This window comes from Anabrus simplex, chromosome 10 (assembly GCF_040414725.1).
Source record: "Anabrus simplex isolate iqAnaSimp1 chromosome 10, ASM4041472v1, whole genome shotgun sequence".
NCBI lineage: Eukaryota > Metazoa > Arthropoda > Insecta > Orthoptera > Tettigoniidae > Anabrus > Anabrus simplex.
Window position 1 is genome coordinate 23,526,476 of NC_090274.1, and position 20,066 is coordinate 23,546,541.

The 20,066-nt window shown below is 39.5% G+C and overlaps 1 protein-coding gene across 5 annotated transcripts in view; it reads right to left on the bottom strand.

Annotated features, from left to right (window-relative positions):
• Positions 1–9,907: 9,907 nt before the first annotated feature.
• Positions 9,908–20,066, bottom strand: part of LOC136882002 (HIG1 domain family member 1A, mitochondrial) — a 154,865-nt gene continuing 144,706 nt past the window's right edge. For all 5 annotated transcript variants that reach the window (XM_067154487.2, XM_067154486.2, XM_067154488.2 and 2 more), the window contains one exon: positions 9,908–11,587. In XM_067154487.2, the coding sequence (XP_067010588.2) occupies positions 11,376–11,587 (212 nt within the window). In that variant the 3' untranslated portion in view covers positions 9,908–11,375. The remainder of the gene's footprint in view (positions 11,588–20,066) is intronic.

Here is a 20,066-nt window from a genome sequence, read left to right on the forward strand (position 1 = left end):
TCACTCGTTTCCAGTCTTGCGAGACCATCGCATCAGTGGTAAAAATGTCGCCCTAGATTTCCGCCATCTTTGACGATAAATCTTGAACGGCATTCATGTAGCTGGAAGTAGCAGCTTAAGCAGTACCTCCTCTGTTGTTGTTTGAGTCATCAGTCCATAGACTGGTTTGATGCAGCTCTCCATGCCACCCTATACTGTGCTAACTTTTTCATTTCTACGTAACTACTGCATCCTATATCTGCTCTAATCTGCTTGTCATATTCATACCTTGGCCTATCCCTATCGTTCTTACCATCTACACTTCCTTCAAAAACCAACTGAACAAGTCCTGGGTGTCTTAAGATGTGTCCTATCATTCTATCTCTTCTTTTCATCAAATTTAGCCAAATCGATCTCCTCTCGCCAATTCGATTCAGTATCTCTTCATTTGTGATTCGATCTATCCATCTCACCTTCAGCATTCTTCTGTAACACCACATTTTAAAAGCTTCTATTCTCTTTCTTTCTGAGCTAGTTATCGTCCATGTTTCACTTCCATACAATGCCACGCTCCACACGAAAGTCTTCAAAAACATCTTTCTAATGCCTATATCAATTTTCGAAGTGAGCGAATTTCTTTTCTTAAGAAAGCTCGTCCTTGTTTGTGCTAGTCTGCATTGTATGCCCTCCCTACTTCTGCCATCGTTAGTTATTTTACTACCCAAGTAACAATATTCATCTACTTCCCTTAAGACTTCATTTCATAATTTAATATTTCCTGCATCACCTGCCTTCGTTCGACTGCACTCCATTACTTTTGTTTTGGACTTATTTATTTTAATCTTGTACTCCTTACCCAAGACTTCGTCCATACCATTCAGGAGCTTCTCGAGATCTTTTGCAGTCTCAGATAAAATAACAATATCATCTGCAAATCTCAAGGTTTTGATTTCCTCTCCTTGGATTGTGATTCCCTTTCCAAATTCCTCTTTGATTTCCTTTACTGTCTGTTCTATGTAAACATTGAAAAGGAGGGGGGACAAACTGCAGCCTTGCCTCACTCCTTTCTGAATTGCTGCTTCTTTTTCAAAGCCTGCGATTCTTATCACTGCAGACTGATTTTTATACAGATTGTAGATAATTCTTCGCTCTCGGTATCTGATCCCAATCACCTTCAGAATCTTAAATAGCTTGGTCCAATCAACATTATCGAATGCCTTTTCTAGATCTACGAATGCCATCTACGTGGGCTTGTCCTTCTCTCCTCTATGTAGAATAATTATCTGGCAAGCATTTTGTTATGAATCCGACATAGGCGTCTGCCTTACATTGGTGATCATTGAGGTTCAGGATTATAAAATAAAAAATAATAATATTAAATTAAGGTACTGTAATGAATTATATACAAGACAGGATGGCATTAGTTTGATGTCGTTTACACTCAAGCGCCAGAAGAAAACCCCGACCAACTCCCGTAACTCATCACGGACGCCTGCCGAGCAATTATACCTGGAATGCTTCAGCGCGCAAGACGATCTATTAGACACCGGGTCCGAATGTGCATGAATCAAAACGGTCATCAAATCGAGCATTTGCTGCGATAAAACATTGTGAGAGCAGTTGAATTCCTATAATTTCCAGTCCGTATGTGTCCGGCCTGTTAACTAATCGGCCCTTCCTAGGGCCACAAACACATTCATTCACAATTTGCATGAAAGCGGATATTGAACTTACATTAAATGTGGTACGTATTAAACAAACACTTCAAAAATATGGAATCTTCGCCCCGGACTCCAACCTCCCACATCACACGTTGTCCTCTCCGCGGCGCCTTTACCAACTACGCTACGGTTCCGTACGGCAAAGTGCGGAGCTTATAGCATGTATTAGGTTTTCTGCGGTCACAATATCAATTTAGTGTTTCGCGGCGTGTCAGGTTCATATAATCTAGAAGGCACATGCATGTCTTCCAGTGTTTAATACGAGTATAATATTACGGCGCCCTATCATAGTGAGGCGGTAAATACCAAGATATCCTGTTGAGTTGTCTGGGCATACCGGCAGGGCAGATCAGATCTTTTCAGGACAGAATAAATGTTGCGGGTTACATAAAACTACATTGGAAGGGGCGGCTGAATCACACGGTATGTACTGTATTTGTAGCCTTTTCGGATTATCCGAGTACAGTGACTGGATAACTACTGCTGTGGCTATTTTGAATAAAAGGGGACTCGTGAAATATGAGAAATCAAGATCACCTATTACAGCACATCCTCTTTGATAACTACAAACTATGCGGTGTTCTTTCGTTGGTAGGCAAATTACTGCAGCTAGCCGCGGATGCGTTAGACTGATAACTGTCTCTCAAAGTCATGTTTTCTGACTAAAATACGTGTTTATATATATATTTTTTAAATTTAACCGCACTTGTACATTTTCTCCGCTATTCAGAAAAGCAAAGAATCGTGGATATGTTTTTGGGCTTGGAAAACGAGTACACATTCTTTGGTTGTTCCTCTCTTAGTAGACTTTTCCGACATGCAGGGCGTACAGATAATGCATCCTCTGACTCCATCCGCGTGGGAGATAAAGAAAGAAATAAAAAATATTGTAGAAGTCGTAAATATGACACAGTAAAACGTGCTCATAGCGGAAACTTGTTTACTACGCAATATTTTCTCGGTCCTGGCGAAACTTACGAACAGCCACATCCGTCAGGAGGGCGCTGCAAGGCGGAACCCTGAAAGTTATCACATATGGCCGGGATTTATTTGCTATTTCGAGAAACAGCAACTTCTTGCTTGTGGATGATTCTTTTCTTGTGCCATAAATGATGATGTATGGCAAATGTGTGGTGTAGTAATATGAATGATTCAGTTTCGTGTGCTTGCAGTGTAAATATCAAACAAAGAAAATGCGGAATTATGCGATCTTGAAATGACATCACACTGATCAGAGAGTACCGTAGTTCAGCAGGCATGGATGTAGGAGTGCCAGGGTCATGCGTGTCTAGCGCGCAATCCGAATTTAATTCTAAACATTGTATCATCGAACGATTATCAAGAGAACCATTTAGTTTATTTTACGGAGAAAAGAAAAATGATAAATGAAGGACAACCGCGTCCATCTCTGAACGTAACTACACAATTTAAGTCGTGTGTTCGTCTTTCAACAGAAATATGTATGAAACAGACCATTGGATTAGTGGATGTGAGATCTTAAATAAAATTATCTGATGGCCTTGTTTGTTGTTTTCTCTTGAAAAATGTCTTTGGAATGACAGTCTGTTTGCGTTGATGTTTGCAATTGTTTCCGGTTACATCCCCGAAACCAGAAGTCACCACTGACCCACGGTGTTCCTCATATAATGGTACTACTCTCAGGCAATGCAAACCTATGGTTTTCCTCACATAGTGGTACTAATCACAGGCGACAGCCTAACCCTCGGCGTTTTTCACATAATCACAGGCAATGTAGACACATGATATTTCTCATAAAGTGGTACTATTTATACGTAACGCAGACCAATTCTGAACACAGTGGAACCGACCGGTGGAATACACACGATGACACTTATCACAAGTGTGTCTCATGGTTCCCTTATCATCCCTTAGTCGCCTCTTACGACAGACAGGGGATACCGTGGGTGTATTCTTTGTCTGCGTCCCCCAACCACAGGAGTTTTAAGGGCCATTTTTTGTGTCCAAAGTTGCATTTGGATATATTTCAACAAAAAAAATATCGAAATTATCCTTTCAGGTGCCCGCATGTGCCGACTGCAGTTCGTATGTGCGAAAAATATATCCAGTTCGCAGAATGACGTGACACTTGCCTCGGCGGATGTAGCTTTTTACATGTAGCACACATGCATAGTTTATTAATAGGGTCGTCAGTATCATGTGAGGCAAGTAAGACAACCTTCAGACAAGTTCTGAAAATAGTTCTGGCATGCTCAACGGACTGTTGTATTATGTCAGCTGACTAAGGTTATGAGTCTGACCGTGAGCCGAATATGTGGCATGGCACATTGTCAGGCGCCCTGGGGTAGGTTCTAGGGGGCTACTTGACGGGCACGTCACGCATCTAGCTTATGCTTTTGATTTTTTTAAATACAGCCTAAACTTACTTTCTAGAATGAAAGGTTATTCGATAAAGTACGGAGACGTGTTCCCAGCAGAAATATGCTATATCTCCAAAGATCTCGAAGTATAATTAAACCCTTCATAAAAATGAGAATGATGAACTCAATTATTACCGTTACTGATAGCTCTGAAAGCCCAACCACCCCTTAATCGTATGTATTTTTGTACAGTATGTATGTACATTGTAGCCTATAAATAGAAAAACCATAGGCCTGATTTTCTATTCACTATAAAACTAAAAAAATCAAACCTTATGCCGCAACGGTCCCGAAGGGCCATGGTCTATCAAGCGACCGCTGCTCAGCCCGAAGGCCTGCAGATGGCGAAGTCATGCATAGTCAGTGCGACAAGTCTTTCTTGCTCTTCCAGACTGGGGTTGCCATCTCACCATTAACTAGTTCCACAACGGAAAAAAAAAAAAAAAGTAGGCTCAAACCAGGCCTAAATTTAGGTAACTGTGAGCTTGCATTCGGGAGATAGTGGGTTCGAACCCCACTGTCAGCAGCCCTCAAAATGGTTTTCCGTGGTTTCCCATTTTTACACCAGGAAAATGCTGGGGCTGTACATTAATAAAGGCCACGGCCACTTCCTTCCCACTTCTAGCCCCTTCCCATTGTTGGCATAAAACCTATCTGTTTCTGTGCAATGTTAAGCGAAAATCAGGTAAAAATCCCCGATCTGCCAAGGAATCAAACCCGGGGCCTCCAGGTGAGAGGCAGGCACGTTACCCCTACACCACGAATACCAAACCAAACCCCACTGCATTACAGCCCCAAAGGGCTTTGGCCTACCAAGCGAACGCTGCTCAGCCCAAAGGCCTGGAGATTACAAGGTGTCGTGTAGTCGGCACGACAAATCTTCTCGGCAGCTATTCTTGCATTTCTAGACTGGGGGCCCCTATCTCACCGTCAGATAGCCTGTCAATTGTAATCATGTAGGCTGAGTAAACCTCGAACCAGTCCTCAGATCCAGGTAAGAATCTCTAACCTGGCTGGGAATTGAACCCTAGGCCTCTGATAAGAGACAACCATGTTACCTGTACACCACAGAGCCAGTTCCTACACTACGAGGTTGGCGAAGTTATAGGTATAACTTCTATTAACTGTTTCTGAAAAAAGTTCACCTGAAAGATAAGAATTTCATTTTTGGTCTGTATTGAACTGAGATTACAATTAAATTAATAATATATTATGGTTCCACCTATTCAATACAATAACACTTAGTAATGCAAGGTTACATCACAAGTCGATCACAAATGGTACTGGTTTCAACCCCAGATCTGGGTCATCATCAGGTACAAGATAAAAGCAATGCACAGATGAATAACAAGTAACGTAGAAGAAATAAAGATTTTTTCAAGACAAAAGTTTGTGTGGAGATATATAACACTTGAGTATAAAGCACTAGGTTTTAAAGGTCCTTAAAATCTTGATGTGATGATGAATTAATAGCTCGATGTTAAATCTGCAGTAGGGCAGCATATACATGATTCTAAACATAATTTCACCAGCACAGAACAGGTTTTCCATGCCTTGCATAGTAACCATCCAGTCTTTTACCCCCATTACCTCATCCACCTGCTCCGCCTTAAATTCACTCCCCTTTCCTCCTTTCCCTCTTAAGCCGCGTATACACTTGAACATTCGCCCCGAATGAGCATGCGTTGCCGATGCGGGAGTGCACAAGCATAACCCGCATGCCAATCTGTTGAGCAAGTTTCCACTCTGTTCGGACCTTGTGCGGATCCAGAACACCGTCTGTGTTTAGGTGTAGTGTAATGTTTTGCCTGACCCGAGGCTACAATGGTGAATCAAAAATTGATCGTCGCCAGTTATTGTTATATGTATTTATGCATTCCTTGAAAACAAAAAGGAGAAAGCGGTGGTGGCAAAGAAAACTGTATGAAGAGAGATGCAATGCCCAATTGTTAAACACGATCGGACATGAAACAGAGGACAATTTTAAAAATTTTACGAGAATGCCATCCGAGGATTTTGAATGGATATCGCATAGTATCATAGCTACAATTGAGAGAGAGGACGACACAACATTTACGAAAGCCATATCTGCCGAGGAACGCCTAGCTGTGACACTGCGATTTCTGGCTACAGGAGACCCTTACATGAGTTGTCAGTACCTCTTCAAAATTTCGAAACAAGCCATTGGCAGAATCATACCTGAAGTGTGCCAAGCCCAAGGCATTGTAGCCTGCTTAAAGGATTATGTCATTGATCTCAAAAGTTTGTGTAGTTTAGTTTTATTTATTTATTGTTTAACACAGCTGCAAGAACAAAGAAACACTGCAGTGCTTACCGAATCCAGTCATGTTGCTTCTTTTCATTCTTGCCTTTTCCCTCCGGTAGGAACCCTCGAGGCTTTCAATTTTCTTGCGGCACTCATCTTTTGGAAATTGCACGAGGGCAGCAATTTCACTCCAAGCATCATCCTTTTCTAAGGTATTGTATTAGATCTCGTCCTTGGGGTTCCATAGAACGGGATACTTGTGGTAGTACCCCAGGAGGATAAGAGAATTATCCTAGGACAATTCCATTTCAACTGGAAATTATCTTGCACACTCTTCTTTCACTTCAATTGCACGAGCGAGATCGCATATGCATAGCGGAAGCAGTCGGCTCATACTGTTCGGGCTACCCCACTCATCATCAACCGTCCACACTGAGCACGTACTCACTTTGAGGTACCGACAACATTCGGATCAGGCTGAGGCATGCGGATCCATTCCACTTGCCTTGTACTCATCTGAGCAAAACTGGGCAAACGCATGCTCATTCGGGGTGAATGCTCAAGTGTATACGCGGCTTTACACATTTCCAAATTCAGCCCCTCACTGTATCACGCTGTGCAATGTGAGTTACATATTATATTTTTCTCGATCAATTCATTGACTTTAAATCTTTCCCTCACCTAAATTGGCTTTTATTACTCTCATTGTCTTTCTATTTCTGCATCGAACTGGGAATTAAAATCAACCCTGGATCAGAACAAGATGACCTTCAAATTGATCTCTTCGCCACCTTAAGAACTACTCTAGTCTATCTTAAAGATACCTTCGTTTGTCAACTGTGATTCTCAATTGTTCTAATACTGCACTCTGTTTTACTTATTTCTCTTCACAATGGTGTTAAATTTCAACCTTTCTGCATAACAAGACAACTAGCTATTTGCATTTAATATATTAAACATACGATTATAAGATTTAACATCAAGCTATTTATTCATCTTCACATCAGCATTTTAAAGACATTTACTGTAAAACCTAGTGCTTTATACTCAAGTGTTTTATAGCTACACACAAACTTTCGTATTGAGGAAGAAAAAAAAAATCTATTTCTTCCATGTTACTTGTCATTCATCTATGTATTGCTTTTATCTTGTACCTTTTGAACGATCGGCTGATGATGACCCAGATGTGGGGTCGAAACCAGTACCATTTGTGATTGACTTGCGATAAAACCTCGCATTACTAAGTGTTATTGTATTGAATAAGTGGAACCACAATATATTAATTTAATTGTAAAAGTTCACCTGGTTGATTTATCTAATGGACTCTACATAAAATCACATTATTTTATATTCAACATCAAACGAAAGTCTTACTGGTTTTCTTTCCCTTTACCAAAATATCAGATACAATATTTCTGCAATTTGCTATAAACATAAAGACAAATTAAATTTGTCTATATGGCTGTATATCTGAAGTATACAGTCACAGCTAATAAGAAGTTAAGTGTCCTACCACAAGTAAGTGGGAACGTCAGCCTCTGTTCCAAGATATTAGGTTGCAAGTTTACGATGCTATCGATCAAGTATAACCAAAGCGAAACGAAGGTAGTAAGCTTGCAGTTTAATTCGTGATTGTAGCTACAGAACCTTCACTTTTACATGGAGATTAACAATCAAATGTACTATCACTGCTGAATTAAACCATGATCTTGGGATCTAGGAGTCGACATACCAATGATCTCTAATGGAAGCTTCCACTACAAGATGAAGAGAGTTTCATCCAAGCACTCATCAGCACTACAGCAAACATCTTTACCTCCTGTTCATAATTTCAACATGCATACAATAATTCTTACCTCACTGGAACACAGGACAACTACAGCTTCAGTTTCCTAACACAAGGTCAGCAATCATGAGTATTTTTTATATTCTGTATTTCCCATATCAGAGCTGCCATATTGTGGATATCAAACCACTGTCTGATATTCCATGCCCAGGATAATCATCTTTGCCCATGTCCATGCTTCTATTCTGTGATCAGTTTGTATAAGGCTGTATTTGTTATTTCTAAAGATTGAACCATCTGCATTTTTTCAAAAGTTAAGACTTCACAAGATTTCCTGGTATGATGGAGCACCTCCTCGTCAGCGATGTGTACCTATACGATCTTGAAGATTCTGACATTCACGTTTCAAAGACTTTTTTTTACTAGTTGCTTGATGTTTTACGGACACAGATAGGTGTTATGGTGACGATGGGGTAGGAAAAGGCTAGGAGTGGGAAAGAAATGGCCGTGGCTTTAATTAAGACACAGCCCCAGCATTTGCCTGATGTGAAACTATGGAAAACCATCTTCAGGGCTGCCGACAGTAGGTCAAGGGCAGTCAGTTCATTGTTGAAGCCTCTAGCGACTTCCTCTGACATTAAAAACACCCCCAGTACCACACAACTCGAAAGACCTGATCTGATATTGTGGCTGCACGTAACGTTTTAATTTTAGAAACTCTCTTACTGCCTAGTGGCCTTGGATCATTAAGGCGTGAAGTCTACACAGTATGACACCGTGGTTAGCCGGTCCGAGTCCCATTGGTCAAAAAAAATTTTCATCGCAGTGTTGTCCGGCAGGGTAGGAGAGGTGGTAGTATACAATTTCTAATCACTAGATTGCGTGCCAAAAGCCCGGATTCAATTCCATATGTCTCTGCAGTGCTCATATAGAGTGAGAACACATGACACTATTGATGTTGATTCATCCAACAGATGGAGACTTAAAGCCTTGAGCAGATTCCTTGGTGCTATTTGACAGCAGTATGCTGTGCCGGTACCAGGTTCCACCCTCCCTATTCCTACTATCATTTATGTAATCTCATTAACGCCTCTGATGAGACTGACATCAGGAAGGGCAACTGGCCATAAAAACTCACTACGAAGATTCATCTCGCTTCATATCCGACCCTGTAGAGAAATGGGACAAGGGTTCGACATACTTACTGCAATGCCAAGTTTGGTATGAATTCCTACATCCGGATCTTGTCCTTGCGTTAGTCAGAATCCTGGGTAGTTGAAATGTGTTGTCCATTCAGTGGTGTTGCCGTGCAGGGTGATAACAGTGTTTACAATTTTCTGCTTCCTGACCATTATGAATTTTGTTTTCTGAATGTCCAAACACCTTGGTTACTTTCTTGATGCTGTTCAAGGGCAATTTCAATTCTTCAAAATTGTCAACAAGTATCATGCCATCATCTTGATAGCGAGTGGTGTTTGATTTCTGTTGATCTAGATTCTGTTATAAATTTGATCAAGAGCAATTCGAAAAATTGCTTTAGAGTACAAGATAACAAGGACCAGGGAGAGGATACAATCTTGTCTCACACCTACACAATTCTTTATCTCTTTTTAAGTTCTGCTAAGTTTAAGGAAAAGTGCAGAAAAACAATGAAATGTAAAATAAACTTTTTATTTTAAGAATATTTTTTCAATATCAATATCATCTCAGTGTTGCAATCAGGGTAGAGCTTTAGTCTCCACTATAATGTATCACAACACAGGGACTCATCAGGAACATGAGAATAACAAACATGAGGATGAATACAGACTCGCAACATGGTTCTGTACATTATCACAAAGCTAGAAAATGAGTAGAACAAAATATAGATATATATACATAAATATTTAACAAGGCAACAGAAATCTAGCAACGGAGAGCTAGGAAAGCGTTTAGAAAAGTTAAGGGGCTTTCAGGAAGATCAGACATTTTAAAGAAATGTAACTCTGTGTGTTAAAACCTTTCGAGCAGAGAGTTTCTTCAGTTGTGACTGGACCCCTAGAGTGGGGTCTTTTTCATAAAACAAGAAAGTGTATTCCAAGTAATGTATTGTTTCCTACATATCAACATCATTACAGTAATAGTAATAAGTGTCATATTTTGATTCCGTTATCAATTTTATGGGGTATACAATTATTTTATGCAAATTTAAATACAGTATATTGGGTTGTTTTTTTTTTACATTTTTTTTCAAAGTTCCTACTTCTCCACATGAAGACCAGCAGTTATCTAAGGGAATCCAGTCAGGATAAAATAACAAAAACTGTACACTTGCAGCAGGTGCCATACGAGATGCAGTACGTGCACACTGGAATAAAATCAAATGAAGTTCCAATGCGTAACCAAGGGATGCAGCGCTCCCGTAAATAACTTCAAAATAGGTCAATTTACATCGGTAGTGCTTAGGTGCCAAAAGTTCAAAATGTACTGTCCATACTGCTCAAAAGGTTTAACATCCTTTCGATTACTACTAGGTTTAAGAGATGAACAAGAATGACAGATTTCTGCCCTGAAGAGGAGAGCCAAATTAAATTAACGAAGTGGGTCATAACCAACTGCACCATACAGCTGGCTGATAAGCTGTTCTTCAAAGTCATTTTTGCTTACAATGGAAAATACCTGAGCAGTGGGAATTTTGTATTTGCTAATATCTGATATTTGGAACACATTTATTGTCTTGGATATTTTCTTTTTAAATTAGCGCTCTTCAGAACTACTTTGTGTTAAAGAGAAGGAATTAACCAAAGTAAAACGCACTGTCTGATCAAGAAGTGATTAAGAGTTTGTGACAAAAGATTAGAAATTCTGTGCATTTTTATGCATACTTAATTTTGATTACCTTATTACTTTATCAATACAAGTAATAAATGAAACACTTTTATCCACTACCAAGACTTTTAAAAATATGCACAACTTTCTTGAAAAAAAAGAAAGCTAAATCGCAACAGATTTCTAAACACAGCAGGATGAATGCTACAACCTACAGTAAGTCCCTCAGCTTTTTAACCTTGCCTTGTTTCTTGATGAATACTGTCTTTGGTTTGTAACCTTAGCCGACTACATGGTAGCCACTCCTCTGTGCATCACAGAAATAGACAACGACAATGACTGGTACACAACATCGATCTACTCCCATGATGTGTTTTTCTAAGGTACAGTACTTCTACAAAGGAAAGAGGCTGTATCTAGTGCTCCTTAGTTTCCTCCTTGTGCTGATCGTCAGTGTGGAAGATGTACTGCCGGGCCATACTGTACATGAGACCAGCAGTGAGACATGCCACCACTGTCCCCTGGGCTGCCACACGCAGCTGCATCAGGAAGACAGAAGTAGACATCTGGCCACGCGTCCTGAACTTGTAGGCTCCATACAATACCACACCTGTGAGGCCAGCCAGACCTGCAACATGCAACAATGCACCGTTTTTACTTAAGATTTCCACACTGTGGGAGTATCATACAAAACACAAACATGAAAAATTCACAGGTAAGTTATTCATACACTGCCATATTTGTACAGTCAGGGCTTGGACAAATTAGAAAAAAAATCTAGGAGGCAGGTCGTTCTATGAATCGGTGGGCTTTAATAAAAAACAAGTCAGTTTCAACTGTTTAGAGCCACCAGCATTACTATTACAATAAATTACAGTACAATAGAGTTTTGCAAATCTGAATCTCTGAAATACAAGGCTCCATTTAATCTGAGCGTTATTGAATTATTCTTTTTTGCAAATGTAACATGAGTTTTCTACAGCATTTCATTCCCTGCTTATTCCCATCATGTCATTGCACTGTGCCTCCTCTCTACTGAGATCACGCGCATCTGTGTCGTGCCTGAAACTAAAATGTTTTTGAGAAAGAAGGTTCTGCCTATTAAAGCAGTTATTATTTAGCATAAGGCTTATACAGGCAATATATACATATTTACAGATGAGAAACAGTAGCCTAATTTGTACTTCACAACTGAATATCAAGTTTTTCAATCCAGTGTATAGCATCTGGAGTTACCAGCAGGGTCAAATCCAGACAAACATGAACTAGTATGTGATGGAATTCATGCTTTATTTTTGACACCTAACGTAATATCTATTAAAAAAAGAAGTACTAGCACCGCCTGCTACATTCAATCCTGGAAGCACAACACTACATGAGGAAAACATTACAAACATCCTCAAACAGATAACCATGAGGGACGTAGTGTACTGGTTAGCAGAATCATGGGACGAAGTAAAGCTAGAGACACTTGCAAAATCATGGAAGAAGATTTTAGGAAGAGCTGTGTCTGCTGACAGTAACTCTGGCAACAATGATGATGACAAACTTGTCAGATCTAATCTCACTGACACAAAGATGTAAAAATGCTAGTGAAGTCAAAGTAGCAGAATGGATGAAGAGTGATGGACAGCATGAAATTACAAACGCATCAATCACTGAAATGTCGAATGAACCAACAGAAGATAATGAGGAAGTTTTAGTAGAGATGGTGCAAAATATGTCTCAGAGTGAGGATCTCATTGCACTGGAGATGGCACTACACTACGTAGAACAACCAGAGACAACTCTCATCAACACCCTGCTCTGCAAGTGATGCCGTGACATTGCTGCACAGAAACGATGCAACATTCAGAAACAGAAGTCAATTAAGGACTTTTTCAAAAAATAACCTTAATCCATGCCATAACACTGTAATAAATGACAATACAGGATCTTATCTTCAATCATTGCTAGTTTTTTTTACACGTTTCATTAATTTCCGTGTGTTGCTCCATGTAGTCCGAGTTATTCCAAATCCAAGGTACCTTCCCCCTAACCTCCGATTATTGAGGCTCTACTATACTACATGTCACCTTAATAATCACTATTAAAGGCACAAATTTGATTTTAGCACAAACATCCATACTACATTCCAAACAATACTATCTACATCATAGTGCAGTACATAAAGAACATAATGAACCGACACCAAGACCAACAACTCAGCTCCTCGATGTGATGGTTACGGGTGGTCACAAGATATATCGACTCTAGTCACTGCTCAGTTGTAGCCAATGCATATAAACTCAATAATCTGATTCTGATGTGCTAAAGAGATGGCAGAAACAAAAAAAGAAAAAACACACCAACTTTAAAGACTGATATTACTGTTCAGATTGTTAAAACATCAAATTAAATTTTTACATATATTTATTTCTAGAATGGATATAAATTCCTAGGATATTGTGATGCCCTCACACTGGATTAAGAACATTTTTGGCACCAATATTAAATTTCTTTTCGTCACCATGGTGACCAACTGCCTGAAATCTTTCCACTCTTGCACAGTCCCAAGTAAATTAATCTGAACATGACAAATACATTTTATATATTTGTCTTTATACACTTACCAATGTATTTTGCAACTGCAATCTTCCTTAATAATCAATCAATCAAACTTGCATTTAGGGCTGTTGTCCAAGTGCCAGATTCCCAAACAATTTTGTTTACCTAGCTTTTTAAAAATGATTTCAAAGGAGCTGGGAATTTATCGAACATCTCCCTTGGTAAATTATTCCAATCCCTAGTTGTTCTTCCAATAATAATAATAATAATAATAATAATAATAATAATAATAATAATAATAATAATAATAATAATAATAATAATAATAATAATAATAATAATAATATGTTACAATATAATATATAACATTATTATAATACTGGGCGAGTTGGCCGTGTGGTTAGGGTTGTGCAGCTGTGAGCTTGCATCTGGGAGATAGTGGGTTCGAACCCCATTATCGGCAGCCCTGAAGATGGTTTTCCGTGGTTTCCCATTTTCACACCAGGCAAATGCTGGGGCTGTACATTAATTAAGGCCACGGTCGCTTCCTTCCCACTCCCAGGCCTTTCCTATCCCATTATCGCCACAAGACCTACTGTGTCAGTGCGACGTAAAGCAAAAAAAATCATTTTACGTCCCACCAAATAATATTATGATTTTTGGAGACACTGAGGCACGGGAAATTTCTCCCGCCGGAGTTATTTTACATGCCGGTAAATCTACCGACATGGTGCTGACGTATTTGAGCCCCTTCAAATACCACCGGACTGAGTCAGAATCGACCCTGCCAACTTGGGCACAGAAAGTCATTATCTTAACTGTCTGAGCCCCTCAGCCCAGCATTCCTCTTCCTATAAACAAGTATTTGTCACAATATGTCCTCCTGAATTCCAACTTTATCTTCATATTAATGATCTTTTGCAGTTTTAAAAACTCCAGGTTTATTCGCTAACTACTGTCATCGAGAATTTTCATGAAACTTTCCTCAAAGTTATACAAAAAGGCCCCCTGCTCAATATTACGGAAAAATGTTTTATCCATCTGGAACAGTTTTTTAATCCTAACTTCAATATAAATGAAATTTCAGAGAAATCAAACATTTTATTTGATCTTTTAATTCTTATCTTTAGTAAACATGCCTCAGATAAAAAGAATTCTTTATATTATAATCGCTTTAAAATCCCCTGATGTAGATGATTCCCATAGGGAACCTAAAATATTTGTCCCGAATGAGTAAATTTATAATACCAATATAATGGTCCGTTATTGGACATTATAAATTTTCCAGCTAACTCATTCTTGGTTGCCTGCGTTTTGCCCTCGTGTGCTAAGTTAGGCTCGTCAGTTGGGACTTAGCACACCACCCAAGACGCAAGGCTAGTGCATACCGTGGAGGCAGTCTTTCTTTCCACATCCTTCAGCCCCACCTTATACACGTCCCTTCTCTCCTTCTCCCATCCCTTCTTTATCCCCTCCCCTCCTCTCCCTATCTAGTTTATTTCATTTCAATATAGGCACCTGAGCCAAGGCTCTTCTTGGTGCAATACAAATAAATGACAATGGCAGCTATATTCACAATCTGATTACAAAATAAAATACAGTAAGTATATAATTTAACATGGTGTAAGAGATAAGATAGGACAAAGCTTCCTAACCATAATTACCATACTACTTCAGGTATTTAGTTAAATTACTTTTGAAGATAGATAAAGTTGGTAACATTTTTATATTTTTTGGAAGCGAGTTATACATAGTTATAGAAAAATGCCAAAGAGAGTTTTGACCATAACTAGTGGAATGAATCTGATTGTAGTGAATATTATAAATAATTCTTGTTTCATAATTATGAATCTGTGAATTGGTAATTACTGATGTGTTTGAGCGGACTAATTTGTTTTGAATTTTATAGATCATAATTATAGAAGCCTTTATGCGGAGGTTTGGAAGTGATAATATATTGCAATATTTATACAGATCTTTAGTCGGTGTCAGAATGGGCAGTTTGAAAATTATTTTTAGTGCTCTCTTCCTAAGGACCTCTACCTTTCCTTTGTTTACATGTCCTGCCTGCTTCCTTCAGCACGTCGTTACTTGTTCTATATCGGACATTAGAGGTGAGTCTCATAAATGATTTTTCTCCTTCTTAATTTCTTTTCTGTATGTTTATTCACTCCTAATTCTGCCCATCATTTCCAGATTTACTTCTTTGCCTGAGGTCCTAGGTCAACTTGAGGAAACACACTACTGTCACTTCACGTGAATTCGCGTATTGTGACGCAATCGAACCTGTCCAGAAAGATGTGCTATGCCATGGCTGTTCACAACGGCTGACGCCATTGTGACGTAGAATCTGGTGACAGCGCTCCTCGCACTGAGCACATTTTTCTGCTCTAGCATATATCTGGCCACGTGAGGTGTGAATAGAAGCAGTTTCTTTTAGCGATATGGAAGAAATGTTAATTGCATTGGTAGGGGTACATGAGAATCTGTATGACATAGGTTCAATTAACTATAGAAATCGGCAACAGCGGCACGAGGCTTGGGACGAAATAGGTAAGGAATTAATCACAGGCGAGCACTAAAATGTACTAATTCTAATAGGCATTCAGTTGTTGAAAACATTCGTCACTCGTACTTATGATTATTGTCGCAGTAATAATAATTTAAATACTACACAAATTACAAATGCAAATTATCCTGTTGATTCAGAGATTGGTCTATAAATGTTTGTACTACTGCACAGTTCTTTTCCTCTCTGTTCAATTTATTCTTCCACGACAAACGATTGGTAATTGCCATGGCACAGAGCCTTCAGGTGAGATGAAGTATTTTTTTTCTTTTTTTTTCCTCATATCTGAAAAGCCTCATGTGTAAGATTCCTCCGAATCAGTTGAAAATGCAGAGCGTACTTCGGCCAACAATTTCACCCTTGATGAGATTATGCAAGTAGTTGAATTCATTTTTGTTCAGTCTGATGTACATTTGAAATCCTTCTGGATACCAATTTAGCTACATTACTAAATTGTGGTATTCACCCTTTTCTTCCCTCCGCAATTTAGTTTCATGTCCACATTGTAGTTTGCGACAGACAGTACTCATAGCAATAGGAACAGCACACACAATTAAAAGATCATCAGAATCCGATTAACTGGATGTACAGTCACAGCTTGCCATTGGACGAAGTATACAGTGATCTGCGAACGTGAGGACAGTGTGTTTCCTGTCTTCACACCACATGCAGTGACATCAACCTCCCCTCCATGCTGACTCAGCTCAGCGAGAGTTCACGTGAAGTGACAGTGGTGTGTTTCTGCCTTTAAAGACATCATATTACGACAAGAAGATCAAAACCATAATTTTTGTTATTATATGTATTTTAATGTTATAATTATTCCTGCAACATTGTCTTTGTCTGGTATACATATTTTTTATTTATCACATAATCTGTTTAATTTTTATTTGGCTGAAGATGGCCACTAAGTGGCTGTCCCAAGACTGATGCAATATTATTTACTCGATATACTGCATTGAAAAGGTTAATTTATTTCTTATAATTGCACTTCAATGAAAATCCACAGCCTGTTTCCAGTCTATTGATCGGGTCAGGAATGGAATGGAATGGAATGAATGAATGAGTGAATGAAGCAAGCCCCCGTCTAGCAGCGAGGATAGGAATTGTGCTGGCTGCCGAAGCCTGTCGCACTCCTCTGGGGCAATGATTAATGACTGATAGATGAAATGACAGTATATTGGAGTGTGTTGCTGATGGAATAAAAATGAAATTTGTAGCTTATAACTGGATTATTACAGGTAACTGAAGACTGCTGTGGAATACATGAAATGCGGTATTCAAAAAGGAGTGTTCCCTTGTCGCTTCTTATGGCTGACGCCCCTCAAGTGACATGGGCGATCTTGGCAGCTGTTGTTGCTCACCAGGCACTTTATTTAACTGTCAAGTGTGATTAGAATTGTATTGAAAAGGTGGATATCCTCAAGATGACCAGAAAATGATCCGACTAAAGTGGTCCAATGAGACCGTAAAAGCATAACCGTAATAATAATAATAATAATAATATCACAAAAAAAAAAAAAAAAAAAAAAGGGGAAACTGAGTGTTCATTCTGATTGTCTGTCGCCGTGAAGTTGAGTCTCTGCGGCCAGCTGCTGTGAGCGAGTGTCATGTCTCTGGTGCAGCGAGGGAGAGATCACTGGACAGTTAAAGTCCTAACGGAGTACGGACAGCGTATGTCATCCTAAACTGTGAGACTGACGTGCATGGGATGGGAACTTAAGACTGTGATACCAGCAGAATGATTAACTATGAGACGAGTGAGAGGGAAATATGTTACTGAACAAAGACAGAGTGTGTATGAGTGAGACCTAACAGTAAGAACCAAGAGAGAGTGTAAGTTGTGGTCCTGGTATGCCTGTGTGTTAGGTTGTAAGATTAAGTAGTTGGTTAATAAATTTTAGTTTAGGTACTAGTGGTAATCTTCATTCATTTACTCTGCCAACACGCACTAGTAAGTAGAATGATACTAGAAAAGAACCCTTCAGATATTACATCAGCAATCTGTAAGGAGCAAAAGATAAAACATGGCCATATCACGCTCAAGCCTAGAACTACCCTGGACGTAAGCACATCTTTATTCAGTTTTTTTTTAAAGTTGCTTTACGTAACATTGACACAGACAAGTTTTATGGCGACGATGGGACGGAAAAGGGCTAGGAGTGGGAAGGAAGCAGCCATGGCCTTAATTAAGGTACAGCCTCAGCATTTGCCTGGTGTGAAAATGGGTAACAACAGAAAACCATCTTCAGGGCTGCCGACAGTGGGGCTCGAACCCACTATCTCCCGAATACTGGATACTGGCGGCAACTTAAGCGACTGCGGCTATCGAGCTTGGTATTCAGCATATTTAATCTTTAGCAAACCTTTCTCTTCCTCCATTACGAATACTCTCAAACAGTTTTTCTTTTTTCAATTATTCATACTCTTCCCAGCCTTTTTCCAAATTTATTGGGGCCTGCTCTTGATGTGAATCTGGTCCAGTTTTACATGCAGATGCCTTTCCGGATGCAAACACTTTGTGGAGGGACGCATCCGCTGTTATGTTTTCCTGTGGTGCTTGATAGGGTTGCGTGTTGTAAGTGGATGAAGAGAAGTGCATTACAAGAAGCAGAAACACCTAATCCCTGAGCGAGACCTCACCTGTTCATATTAATGATCATTTTTTTATTACTTTCATGTAAGTTTAATAATGCATCTGCATTCTGTTGCACTTTTATTTTTACTAGGATAATTATCCAGGAAACTGAATGAAGCAAAATCATTGGCCTCTCACAAAACTATCAACTGTCACTAGACTGCTATCCTGGTAAAATACACATCCTGAGAAAATGAATGGGTCCTACCCAAGATTCAATCTTTGAAGGTCTCTCCCCTGCCAATATCATTTAATCATTGAAAATTACGATTTTTATATCAAACTTTGCCCCCAGGGGCTCTTATCTTGAGAGAGGGATATGGGTCCCCTAGGTGATCAGCCATGGTTTATTCTCCTTGTACCAAGCTCACTCACTTTCATCTTCCTATCTGACTCACCTTGGTCAATTCTTCATCTCTTCTAACCCCTACGGTTATTAGGTTTGCGACCTTGGGAATCTTATTTCCAAACCCTTCCCTTTCTTTCGCCAATACCCTCATTATTCGAAGGACTGATCCTCCCTTTATCCTCTGGTTGGAGCTACAAGAGGATGATTGCCCAGTTGCACTTTCTCCTAAAACTACCACCATTACCACCACCACATCGCACTCCCAGCATTTCCCTTCCAACTTCATTCCTCCTTGCCAATCTCTGATCTGACCAAATCAGAATCAAGTAGAGTTTTGACACTCTGGCACTGTCATTCCAGAGATGTCTGAACACATTGTTTTCTCTTTGCTAGTGGTTTGTCGCACTGACATATCGAAGATTTTTGGTGATGCAAGGATGGGACAAGGCTAGAAATGGAAAGGAAGTAGTCTTGGCCTTTATTAAGGTGTGGAAATGGGGAAGCATGGAAAACAATTTTCAGGGCACCAACAGTGGAATTTCAAACCACCATCTCCTGAATGTAAGCTCACAGGGTTGAGACGCTAACTCTGTTACTTGTTCACTCTCAACTGATGGCATTACATATATTAGTTTTTTTATCCTGCAAATCCTGATGTAAAGCTTCATATTGTGTCGTAGAAGACAACTGTATTTTTTATCGCAGTTTTCTGTATGGAACTGTTGTCTTGTGAGCTCATAGGTTAGTCTCAAAAGAGGTTGTTTTCTTTTTTGCCAGGCAGAGAACATTTTAAAGATAAATGGCCTTCATTTTTTCTCGTGTAGCTAGGTTATCCTTCGATAGGTGTTCCCAGATCATGTCTAAGGCATATGTCATAATGGGGCCTGTTTGTACATAGACCTTTTTCTCTCAGCAGCATGTAAGTTATTAGGAACGCTTTGCCAACTGTTGAATATATTTGGAAAGCTAGGAAAGGTTAGAGAATCAAAGAGTATCTAGCAGGG